Below are 12,964 nucleotides of genomic sequence, written 5' to 3'. Positions count from 1 at the left end.
AAGATTTTGAGAATATGGAAAATACAAGCGAGATTGAAATGAAAGCAGCTTTGAGATACCTCAGTTACTGAACACCTGCAAAACACTGGCATGGCCAGCTGAAGGCAATCCCCTTTGGATGGAACAACACCCTCTGCCTGCAGGCAGCTCCAAGGGTCAGAGCAGACCCCGATGGCTTGGCAGAAGGGCCCAAAGAGGAGTTTTTGGGTTTAAAATGTAACACAGTGTGGTGATGTAATGATTCTTACAGGCTGTATGTAAATGCTGTAGGATTTGTATCTTGGATTAGATTGGTTGGTGAGAATTAGAATATTCAGCACAGAAGAAGATTTATGGTATTGTAATGGGAACCTCGTGCTCTCACTCTCTTATCCTCTTTTACTCTTCCTCGCTCTCTCATTTTCTCTTCTCTTGCTTCTCTCTCTTTCCCACTTTCTTTACCCTCCCCTCTTTGGGGCCTGCTCTGAGCTGTGGCTGGCAGCTCCCAGCAGGTCCCTGCCCCCAGGCCCTTTGCAATAAACCCCAAATTCCTGACCTGGCTGCAGAGATCTCTCATGTCTGTCTGTCCCCACCGTCCTACCCCCGACACTCCTGCAGCCACTGACAGATCAGCAAGTGGTAGCAGATTTGGAAGTCCTGGCTTGGACATTTGGCAGCTCTGCAGACCCCAGGAAACCAGCAGGCATGCAGGGCTGCCTCCACGTCACAGGAAGCAGAGCTGCCCAGACAGGGAAGGGTTAAGGGGCTCTGATTTAGCTCCTGTAGGCAGGGACATCTCCAGGCACCTGGCTGAATTAAGGTCCCATTGATAATCTGCCTTGGGCTCACTAAAGTCTGACATTCCTGCTCTGAGCCCTCCTGTGGTATTTTCGGGGTCCCCCATGGCAGGAAGGAAATGATTGAATCTGACTCCATGTTCTCAGAGGCTAATTTATTATTTTATGATCTATATTATATTAAAGAATGCTATACTAAACTATGCTAAAGAATAGAGAAAGGATACTTACAGAAGGCTACAAAGAATGATAATGAAAGCTGGTGACTCTCTCCAGAGTCAGACAGAGCCTGACCCTGATTGACCATTAAGTGAAAACAATTCACATGAAACCAATGGAACAATCACCTGTTGGATAAACAATCTCCAAACACATTCCAAAGCAGCAATACACAGGAGAAGCAAATCAGATAAATATTTGTTTTCCTTTTTCTCTGAGGCTTCTAAGCTTCCCAGGAGAAGAATCCTGGGCCAGGTGATTTTTCAGAAAATGTGAATGTGACACTCTCCCTGCCGTGGTTTGGCCGGGCAGGGCTGGAGAGCAGATGGTGACCTGACATATCCTACCTGCTGCACCTTGCAGCACCACCTGAGCAGGTCCAGCCTCTCCTCCCTGTTATTTTAGGATATCAAAAAAAGATGTGGATATTGGATTTTTTAAGGTAAAAAAGAGGGAAGTTTAATATTGGCTTTAATATTTATAGATTTTTAAAAGTGACAGTGAATTGGAGGGTGACAATGTCACCTCTCCAATGACACTGGACAAACTAACAGTTTATTAAATTTTATAAAAGAATGCAAACCAATAAGTTATTTACATAGAGTGTGTGAGAAAGTTTGTTACAAAAATATAAACATCAAAAGACTTAAAAAAACTTTAAAAATCAGAACAACACCTTCCTATTGCTCAGATCTCCTTGGGAGGCACAACACTCCTCACACACAGCCACATCAACACCACCACCAACATCACAAACCAAGGAAATGCCCAGTTTGTATTTAGGGGCACATGCAACCAAGGAGACACTGAGTTTCTCCTCCAAAACACACTTCAGCCAAATGTTGGAAGATGATTAAGTGGTTTAAGCTACCTCTTGTAAGAAACAAAATCTTGACAACAGCAATTGGCCTGTTTGATTAAAAACACCTTAAACCCAAACAGAATTCTTACTGCAGCTTGAATCCAATGTTTATTCATTACCCTGTAATCCTATTACAAAATACACCAGAAATATTTTCAGTGGTATCAGAAATGGTGGGAGGCAGCACAAGTGTAAAAGCCAGAAAGTGAAATGATGTGGAAATGACCAACTTTTGAGAAATAAAAGAAGTATTTTTGATCAAACTTTTTGTTTGATTGTCAAATGAATTGGTGAAGTTGACTCCAGATTTGGGGAGGGAGGGTCTCATCCCAGGAAAACCTTAGGTGGACTTTCAGCGTTAATTTGGAGACAGGAAAGTTGGCATTTGAAGCTCTAATAATTTCCCCATTTGATTGAATTTCAGAGAGTAGGGAGAAAAAAAATTTAAAAATATTTACTTGTTATGACAACAGAGAAAGTTGCTGATTCAATATTGCTCATGCTCCCAGATGCCTCTAGTTAGCTGCCATATGCAAATCACCCCACGTTGGCATCACATCCAAATTGCATGAAAAAGCCAAGTTAAAATGTGGCCAAATCCGTGAATCTGCTTTTGGAAGACATACCAACCCCCATTAACCAAATTAACAAAATTCATCATTGCCAAGGGCTCCCACATGCAGCATCCTAAAGAGGACAGCTCTCGTTTCCACACCCAGTGAGTTTAAAACTCAAGAAATGCCTTTGTTATTAAAAAGAAACTTTTCATTTCTGACTCAAACCACTCCCAAATGCCCAGATAGACGCTCAGACTGATGGTGATAAGAGATCTTTTCTTTTCAGAGCCCTTCAAAGGACACAAAACCCAGGGGGAACACCTTCTCAGACAGATAAATGCACTTACTCACAGACCTGGCCACGGGAACCCCAGGAAAAAAAGCTTCAGGAGATTAATAATGTGGGTGGAAAATTAAGGCACCTCATAAAGGGTTTGAAGTAACAAGGGAACAGATCACATCAGCTTGGAAAGGTTAAAGAAAGCAATTTATAGACACTAATTAGGGCCTCTTTTAAAAGTGCCTTTGCCAATGACAAGGTTGGGTTTATTCCAGAGGTGCAAAGGGAGCGTGGTCGGGGATGCTCCCAGAAGGGGCATGAACCACGCTGGGCACCATAGCACAGGAACAGGAGATTTGGGATGGCACAGAGGGAACCAGGGGGATGTGTTAATAGGAATAAGTTGCTTTCTCCCCATGGAAATCTTCCCCACACAGTGAGCTCCAAGCTAATGCTCTTTGCTCTGTCGCTGTTTTGCCGAATGCCAAGTCCAAGGTCACCAAAGCTGAGTTTTCCTTCACTTTCAGGCTCACCAGCCAGAGGATCTGCACAGTTAAACTCCTGCAGAAGTGCTGCTTTATGCAACACTCTGGCTCTGATAGGGTTTTGCTTGCAGGATGAAGTGCCAGGAGGTGGGAGCTGCAGGACTCTGCAGCGATGTCAGGGCCAGCGGGTGCCCGTGGGAGGCAGCTCTCACCCGAGAGCAGCAGAAACCAGGGCACCTCTGGTGCTGCTGGAAGGTGAATCAATCCTTGGGTTGATGGCTCCTTGAAGGAGCCCAGCTCACCCTGAAGCCAACACCTGCAGTTTGTGTCATTCAAGCAGGAGCTCCCACCACAAACAGCTCAGGTGTGCAAAGGGAGCTCCAGACAGCAAATGTCACATGTTTGTACAAGCAGCCACTTCACCCACCTCTGGGATCTGGGGTTTTTTTTTTTCAGTTTACAGAACAGCAGCTCATCTCCCCATGCTCTGGGGCTCCTTTTAGAAAAGCTCAGTGATGCAGAAAGACCTGGACATGACAGCCCCGGCTGCTTTTGGGGCCGAGGTGCTGCCCTGGGAATGGCAGGACCAGCCTCCTCTCCGTGGCTTCAGTCCATCACCTCACACAACAGCCTCAAAGGGCCACAGCCCTCAGCAATTTCTTCTCTGCTCAAATCCTTTGCCATCACTAGAGTAGCTCATAAAGCATTCCCTTATTGCATTATAAAGCAACTCTGCAGCCATCGGAGCAGCCCAGAGGCTGCACCCAGCACCACAGCCCCTGGAAGCTCTGGGTGGGCTGGGGGTCCTCCCTCTGCACCATGCCTTTGAACCCAGCTGGCACTGAGCCCAGAGCTGGGTGAGGACTGCAGCGTGTTTCCCAGTCAAATGGAGATGGTGTGGGCTGCCCCTCCCCAGCACTGCCATTCCCAGGTCTGCTCTGGCAGCTGGGAGTGCTCTGGGCTCCCACCTCAGACTCACCCAGCAGCTGTCTGGAGCTATCCCAGCTCACCAAACTGAAGGTCCAGGCAGCCCCCTGCAGCCCAGGGGCACTGGTGGCCTCAGTCTGGGGTCCCTCACTGCCTGTCACCTCGCTGTCCCCAGCCTGGCTGCCTGCTCACATCTGCCACCAGCGTGTTTGCAGTGTGCTCCCTGCCCCTCTTCTGCCAGCAGACATCCAAGGGAGCTTTTAATAGCAGCTTGTTTGTGACCCTGGGATGTTTTGACAGATCTGTTGCAGAAGATGAGAGGAACAGGCAGACAGGAGCCACCAGCCCTTCCCAGCTCCTGCCCACGCTGATGGCCTGCAGGAGCCCCTGCCTTCAGCCCTGCTTGGCCACCACACTGAGAGCATGGAGCCACAGAACACCTCAGGCTGGAAAAGCCCTCCAGGATCAGAGCCCAGCCACTCTCCCAGCACTGCCAAGGCCACCACTAAGCCACGGCCCCAGGTGCCACATGGATGCATCTTTGCAATCCCTCCAGGGATGGCTGCTCAACCACTGCACTGGGCAGCCCGTGCCAGGGCTGGACAACCCTTTGGGTGAAGAAATCTTTCCTAATTACCAATCTAAACTCGCCCTGGGGTGCAACTTGAGGGCATTTCCTCTTGCCTTTCACATGTCACCTGGCACACAGTAGCTCTCTCAACTGCACCAGGGCAAGAGGCAGGCAAAGGACAGTGAAAGCAGCATGTCCAGGAGCCCTGAAGAGCAGGGCTGGGTTCTGCACTCCCCAGCTCCATCCTACTGCACTCAACCACCACCTCAGGAGGTGTCATACACACCACAGCCTCAGCCACCATGTGCACAAAGAGCCAGCCCAGCACCCAACTCCACTTTCTCCTCCCTGATTCCATTGCACAGCACCCACCCCCATCCCCCGTGCCACTCTGGGGCTGAGAATGACAAAAATGAGCAGAGAAGTCACAAGGGATGGAAAAGGCACAGCCACCCAGAGGTGCCACGTGCCAGCTGCACCCCCAGCTCCAACCCTCCGCACTCTGACTTATCAACTCCTTCATCATTTCTATTTCACCTCCCCCTCCACATCCCACATGGAAACAAAAGATGATTCATATATCAAAATAATCACCTGGGACCTCCAAAAGCCCACGGGTTTCCACACTTCCTTGATAAAGAATTTTGCCAGTTTGGCACCTGGCTTTGACTCTGTCCCCTCCTCCCTTTATATGGTCCCACACCACAGAGGGGGCAGAGCTGGCACAGAACCTGCCCACACACTACTTTTGGGACTTACACTAACTGAGAACATAACAAGATCACTGTAGAAACTTGAGGCATCTGAAAAATGCAGCTACTTGGGAAGCACCTGTGCCCTGGGAGTACTGTCCCCTGTCCTCTCATAGGGTGAGAAAATTGATTTTCTGTCAGCAGGGAAGGGGCTGTGCAACAATTGGGTTTTATCACCAGCATCACATTGGAAAGAGCAGCTGCTGGTTCAAGTCCACAACCTGGGCTTGCCCCAGGAAGAGGTGAACAGGATTATGGTGCCAAGAGACCTGCAGTGATGGATTTTCCCTCACAGGAGGAAAAGAGTGAAGCTGGGAGCTGGAAGATCAACTCTGCAGCTTCAGCAGTGAAGTATCCATGTCCACATGTGGTGCAAGAGCACTTGCACAGGACCCTGCCACAGAACACTGGTGTCACAGCCTGACACAGGCCAGCCCTGCCTGCTCATGACCCCCAGGGAGCACAGCCACCCTTCCCCAGGGCCCTGACCTCAAACACCTCCACCATTCCTGCCTCCCTCACAAAATCACAGAGCATTGCAGGACAGACAGTGAGGAGGTTTCCTCCTTCCAGAGGGCCCAGATCCCAAACCAGAGGGAGCTGAAAGCAAAACTGCAGGGCTGGGCCTCTTGCAGACCCACCACACCCCGTGGGCACCGTGCTGAGCAGAGGCACCAGCACCAAAAGGAAGATAAAACTCTCATCATCTGTCCCAGTGCTGTGACCTGTCCCTGGCAGCTGAACAGCTGGGTGTGAAACCCAAACCACAACCTGCCAGCACCTGCCAGCACAGGCAGAGGTGATACACGTCCAAACCTGTCCCCTCAGGCACTGCCAGCAGCCACAGCTGGCTTCACTGTTGGAGCCCTCCTGGAAGAACACAGCAGCTCAGAGTGAGAAACACAACATGGCCCACTGAGGCAGAGAGCTGGAGAGAGCTATGAAACCTCTAAAGCAAGGAAGGAGCAAATAGAAGCCAGCATTTCCAGGGCATTATCAAAGGTCTGCTGTCCCAGGGAGGTCACAACGAACCAGAGCCACGGCAGGGCTTGGCAAATGCAGGGACAATGCCCAGGCAGGGTCACCACTGTCCATGCTCTGTGTCCAAGCAGGAGCAAAACAGACAAGGACAAGTTACAGGGCAGGAAAGGCTTGCTCAGAAACAGGGACGTGGCTTTGGGGAGATTCTTCACCAGACAAAACGAGGTCCTTGCCCTCCACCCACCAGGCAAGGATACACTGCCTCTTGTAGAGGGTGCTGGAAACTGGAGCAGCATTTTCTGCCAGAGATGCTCAGCTGGCCAGGTTTCCTAAGCACCCTCCTCTGCCACGCCAAGGGATCAGGGAGATCACACCAATTTTGCTGCCTTGCAGAGCACCAACCCCAAAGGCTGCTCCAGCTCTCCTGCAAGAGATATTTTCACTCCTCTGCAGAGAAGCACTCTCTGGCTCCCCAGAGCTCACAGGCTTTCCCCCGTGCTGTGCTGAGCCTAATGGTTATTGACTTTTAGACATATTTCTTCCTCCTCCCTTCAGATTTTGTAGCACTTTCATCCACTTTGAAATGGTGCAATTAAACCAATTTGGGAACGATTTGCAGGTCTGTTCTTCAGGAAGAACCAAGCAAAGCTGTGCTTCCCAGCATTTTGGGAAAAAATTCATCCACTCAGGTAGCTCTGAATGCATGCCCTCAAGCAGGGAAAGTGAAGATATTCACACTGACATGTAAATCCCTGTGACAGACTCCTCTAAAACCACGGAGAGGCTCACCCAGAAGGCAAGGAAGTACTTCACACCTCCTGTCAGTAGGAAGTGTGAGAAGGAAAGAGATGAAAACTGCCTTCCTTCACCCAAAGCTCAGTCACAACTCCTGCCCCATCCTGGCACTCACACACCCACTCCTGATGCCATCCAAGGTAACGTTGGGACCTGGGGCACCTCGGAGCTGTGCCAGGGATGGCAATGCTTTAGAGCCCAACACCACACCAAGGGCAGGCCATGCATGGCAGCACAGATGCCTCTGCACACCACAGATGCCTTCCCACCACACAGAGCTCACGGGCAGCCAGACAGAAGCTGCCAGGCACCAGTGCCATACCTTCCTCCACGTCATTCCTCAGGGAAGCCTCTAGCAGAGCAACGCTGGCCTCAAAAGACACTTTCTTTCTGTTCACAGCATTTCTCTTCTTTTCATGCTTCCTCTTCTTGTGCTGCATCTCCTTCTCATACTGGGCCCACTTCTTCAGCTGCTGAGCCCTGCGTTTCTGGGCTGCCCGCAGCCTCTCCAGCGTGGGCACCTTGTCCAGCAGCTGCAGCTCGGTCAGCAGGTCCACGTGGGCATCCATGGCTCCTGCCCAGGCAGGGAAGGGGGAGGATGGCCCAGGGGCAAGGGATGGCCCACCACAGCTCCTCTGGATGGCAGCCCCCTGCTGCTATTCCAGCATCCTGAGGCCGGGCTGGGGAGGGCCCATGGCAGAGTCCGGTGGGAAGGTGGTGGGAGCCTGAAAGGAGGAGAAAAGCAGGAGAGATCAGGTGTCATAGAGCACGTGAGTTCAGCCTGCTGGAAAACACAACAGGCAACATCTACCACCTCAAAAGGCAGCTGAGTTCACTGTGCTTTAATTGCTCTGATTGCTTTAATTGTTCTTGCCAGCCTTGGTTATTTCCCCCTGCTCAGCTGGCCATGTTTCCTAAGCACCCTCCTCTGCCACACCAAGGGATCAGGGAGATCACACCAATTGTGCTACCTAGCAGAGCACCAACCCCAAAGGCTGCTCCAGCTCTCCTGCAAGAGATATTTTTACTCCAAACATCCCAGAAGTTGATTAAGCAGAAGTTCCACTGTGCATTCATGTCTATTGCTCACATTAAGTGAAAATAAAGTCTTAATGAGCAAAGACCTTCCACATGTTGGATACCATTTGTCAGAGAGCTTGGGAGCAGTTTGAGTACTGAGACTCCCATCCATCCTTCCCTGGGCTAGTCCTCTGTCACAGACATATTTCATGAAAAATCCTTTTGCTAGGATTTTTTCTCCTGAGAAGCTGAGAGACCTCAGAAATGAAATGTAAACAATAATTATCTGCTGCTGTGGAATGCAACAGGTGCACCTGTGATTGGTCTCATGTGGTTGTTTGTAATTAGTGGCCAATCACAGTCCACCTGTCTCAGACTCTCTGGTCAGTCACAAGATTGTATTATCATTCCTTCTTTTTCCTTACTAGCCTTCTGACGAAATCCTTTCTTCTATTCTTTTAGTATAGTTTTAATATATCATTGAGAATAGAATAGAATAGAATAGAATAGAATAGAATAGAATAGAATAGAATAGAATAGAATAGAATAGAATAGAATAGAATAGAATAGAATATATCAGCTTTCTGAAACATGGAATCAGGATTTTCATCTCTTCCCTCATCCTGGGACCCCTGAGAACACCACCACATTTGGTGACCCCGAGTGAAGACAAATTCCGCATTTGATGAGCCCCCAGAGGAACATGACCACAGTCCTCCTCCCCACCCCTGTTCCAGGTGTCCCCACCCCACAGTCCTGCCCCAATGCACACCAGCAGCCACCTCCCTGGGGCATTCCAGTCTGAGCAGCCAGGCACAGGTCAGAGGGGACCAGGCTGCAGTGCCTGGGGCAGTCACAGACACCAGACAGGGCCATTCCAGCACAACAAGCCAGAAGCCAGAGGCTGGACATCCCTGGGGCCACCTGTCAGGTGCCACGAGGCCAGGCAGGTTTGCCCAGAGGAACTCCAGCCACCCACCAGGAGCATCATCTGTGCTGCTCTGCCCCATCCATCCAGCCCCAGCTGAGGGCAGATGGATAGACCTGGCTCTTAATAACACTTAAACCATCTCAGCTCTAAAAAACACAGGGGTTGTGTTCATTTCTCTCTTCCCTCAGGTTTTCTCCTCACCACACACTAAATCACTCTGGTCCAGGGTCCACAAGCAATGAGAACAGTGAAGTTCACAGCTCCTGACCCTCGGTGTGACCACAAGAGAAACCTCTGAGCAGGGCTACCCACAGTGACCAACCAGTCACCTGCTGCACAGGAGGAGGAAACACAGCCCAGATCTCCAGAGATGTGCATTTGACATAAAGCTGAAATCACAAGCAAATTGAATTTATCCTTTACAATCAGACCTGTGCAAAGGACATTGAATGGCTCATGCAAAATCCAGGTAAGCAGCAAATAATCAGGTATGAGATGAGAGCTTGTGTGGTCCAGCCAGCTCAGAGGGGAGAAAGGAAAAAGAAAAATCAAGTGTTGATGGGAAAGGGCAACTGAGGAGCTGAAGTACTGGCATCTGAGAAAGCCTTGATGAGACAGCTGAAGCTCAACCCTGCTGCTGCAAAAGAGAGGAAGAAACAGCCCTGTAAGCACTGGATGCAGAGATTCTATGGGGAAAGGAGCAGGGGAGAGGCAGCTGCACTCAGCTGAGAGCCATGGGGAGGGCACCAAACCTCACCCAGCTGAGAGCCATGGTGAGGAGCACCAAACCTCACCCAGCTGAGAGCCACGGTGAGGGCACCAAACCTCACCCAGCTGAGAGCCACGGTGAGGGCACCAAACCTCACCCGGCTGAGAGCCACGGTGAGGGCACCAAACCTCACCCGGCTGAGAGCCACGGTGAGGGCACCAAACCTCACCCAGCTGAGAGCCATGGTGAGAGCACCAAACCTCACCCAGCTGAGAGCCATGGTGAGAGCACCAAACCTCACCCAGCTGAGAGCCATGCTGAGGGCACCAAACCTCCCCATGCAGGGGAGGCAGGAAAAGCCACAGCTCACCCCTGCCAGAGGGTGAAGCAGCCCATGGAGGAGACTCTGAGGGGCTGCAGGGCAGTGTCCACAGCACACAGCACATCCCAGGGAATCCTGGCTGAGGCATCCACACCTACTAAACACTGCTCCAGACCTTCCACAGGGCTTTGACCTTACCTATAAATATCTGGGCAGACTGAGAGCGAGACAGGCCATTTCCTCCAACAGATAATTGGTTTGGGAACTGAAAACAAACAAACTCAGCCAGAGCACACAGGCAGGTCCAGGCAGCTGCTTTATCCAGCAAATGGCCAAGGACAGCTTCAGCAGCACCTGCAAACCTTATTCTGAAGGCTTCAGGATAGACCTGAACAGGAAAAAAAAAAAAAGCCCTGCTTAATCCCACAAGAATTTAAGAATGCAAAAAATTGCTTCAGTTCTACACAGGAACAAACCCAAATCCTTGCAAAGTTTTTCATAAGGGAGCTACTAACTCAAAATCCAAACTCAATTCACTTACTTGAGATGGAAAATGCCAACTTGTGGCTTTGGCACAGCACTGGAAAGCAAGGGAAGGGTGGCACAGCTCCTCCACAGCACTCACAGCTCCCCCTGACCCCTGCCCCCAGGCTGGGACTCACCACAGTCCCCAGAAACCCCCCAGAAAATGCATGAATGCACTTCCCAAGGAGCTTCTCTTCTGGGACAGACATTTCCCCACGCAGGCACTCAGCTGGAAAGCTCTTCAGCACCTCTGGTGAACTCAGCTCCTGCCCCTGGCAAGCATTCCTGGGCAGTATCTTTGCTGGCAATCTCAGCCTCTGCTGCAGCAGCACAGCCTGCAGATCTGAAGGCCCAGTTACAATACCTCGAAGGAGGGGAGATAAGGGCAGGAAATGCCTCCCAGAATACTGCACAGGCACTCCCACCTCTCTCCTTTTCCAGGCCACTTCTGCCATTGTTTGCTCAAAGATGAGCAAATATTTTCCAAAACATACCTGGAGTAGAAATGAGGACCTCATTCTGCAGGATTGTTAAAGCAGGAAACTTCATTTCAGCATTTCACAAGAGAGGCTGGAATTTTTCTTGTGCGTTTAGGACTGCACCTTGGGAAGTGCAATTTATAAGTAAAGGACAAGTGTGGCTGGGCCTGTCCATGTTTCAGCTTTCCTGCATGCACCTCATCCTCTCACAACAGAAGAAATGGGAGATTCAGGTGGTCTGAAAAGGGGAGTGGAATGGAGAGGGGAGATCCACAGACATCAAGACATGTCCCCAGTCCAACCAGAAAACAAACCTCTAAAGGAGCTAAAATGCCCTCTGAGAGCTCTTCCTCACATGGACACAGCTCAATTTCTCCCAGACATAATTCCCTATCACTCTCACAGATGCCAGAGCCCCAAAAAAGACTCTGTCCCCATAGCTGCCTGCTTTCCAGTGCCCTGGTTCCTTCCCTGTCCCTAAAGAAATGGCACATTGACTCGTGGCACAGCCAGGTCAGGCTAACTATAGCACAGGTTGAGGGCCCAGCATTTGTTTACCTGCAGAGTGACACAGAAGTGCCTGTGTGGGTGTCTGTGGCTTGCAAGGCATCACACTTTGGTTGCTGTTTTATTTAAAGAAGCAGAGGGGGCAGGAGGAAAAGCACCATCCTGGCGTGGGACCGAGCTGAGCAGTTTCCATGAGCTCAGCAGAAGTGGTGACACCAGGCTGAGCACATCCTGCCCCCCCCGCCCCACACACAGCCCCTGGCCCTGCAGGGACAACGGGGGCTATGGCAGGGGACAAAGGGAAGGCAAGGCACTGGTGCCATCCCCCTCCTCCTGGTACTGCAGCAGGGAAAGTCTCACTCTGACCAAGACTGGCTCCTGAGAAGGGCACACGAGTGTTGGCCAGCACCATCGTGGGGTTTTTTGGTAAATTTGCATTTCCTGTGTGTTTTTTATCACCTGACTCATTACTCCCTGCCAATGCAAGGGGAGGCAGCAGTTCTGTGAGGTGGGAGCTCACTGAGGCAGGGGCTGCAGATTGTGCCACCACCCCTGTCTGGAGGTGTCTCTCACACACAGACTCCTTCCCATTTCACTCCTTGAGGTTGGCACCTGCTTCCCCCAAAGGTCAAAACCAAAGGTACTCATTTCCTCCACCAGCATACACTCAGAGCTGCCCCCCGACCTTCCTCCTAAGCATTCAACCAGCAGAGAGTTTGCCCTAACACTGCTGAGGCTGGAGCTGGGTCTGGTGAAGCAGCCACGCTGCTGAGTGAGGCTGGAGAGGCTCCTCATCTCCCCATCTGGTGGTGAAGCTGGAGCTGAGACCTGCAAATCCTCTGTCACATCTTCCCAAGGCAGCAGTTAGAGCACAGCGTGACACTGCTGCAGAACACAAACACTCACAGAAGCCCTTCACTTAAGTGTCATCAACTGATTTCAGTCTTATTCCACTTAAAAAAAAAAACAACAAATAACACCCACAAACCATGAAAGAGCAACCCTTGAATGGTACACTTTGAAGTGAAAGACTGGAGATTTTTTTAAGTTTTCAAGCAAAGGGAAAGCAGAAAACTTCAGAAGTGCCTAAGGAGATTGTTTCCAGCCACTGGGCTGCTGGTGGTGAGAACCTGGATGATCAGGTGAGGTGTCTGCAGCACAGAGCCAAGCCAGTGGCTGGGGCAGACAGAAACAGCCCTCTCCTCCCCACAGCAAGCTAATCTCTCCACTGGGATTGCAAACCAAGCACCAAAGCCTAGAGCAGGG

At 50.6% G+C, this 12,964-nt stretch overlaps 1 protein-coding gene across 2 annotated transcripts in view; it reads right to left on the bottom strand.

Moving 5' to 3' along the window:
• Positions 1–12,964, bottom strand: part of PPP1R16B (protein phosphatase 1 regulatory subunit 16B) — a 60,354-nt gene that overhangs the window by 34,933 nt on the left and 12,457 nt on the right. The window contains exons 2-3 of one of the 2 annotated variants that reach the window (XM_030232824.2): positions 10,386–10,575; positions 7,528–7,930 (exon numbers count right to left, since the gene is read on the bottom strand). In XM_030232824.2, coding sequence (XP_030088684.1) covers positions 7,528–7,774 — 247 coding nt within the window. In that variant the 5' untranslated portion in view covers positions 7,775–7,930; positions 10,386–10,575. The remainder of the gene's footprint in view (positions 1–7,527; positions 7,931–10,385; positions 10,576–12,964) is intronic. The other variant, XM_030232823.2, reaches the window with a different exon arrangement.

The sequence above is a fragment of the Serinus canaria genome, chromosome 20 (genome assembly GCF_022539315.1).
Source record: "Serinus canaria isolate serCan28SL12 chromosome 20, serCan2020, whole genome shotgun sequence".
In the NCBI taxonomy this organism is placed as follows: Eukaryota; Metazoa; Chordata; class Aves; order Passeriformes; family Fringillidae; genus Serinus; species Serinus canaria.
Note: the sequence above shows the minus strand (reverse complement) of the source record. Positions and strands in the feature narration are given on the sequence as shown.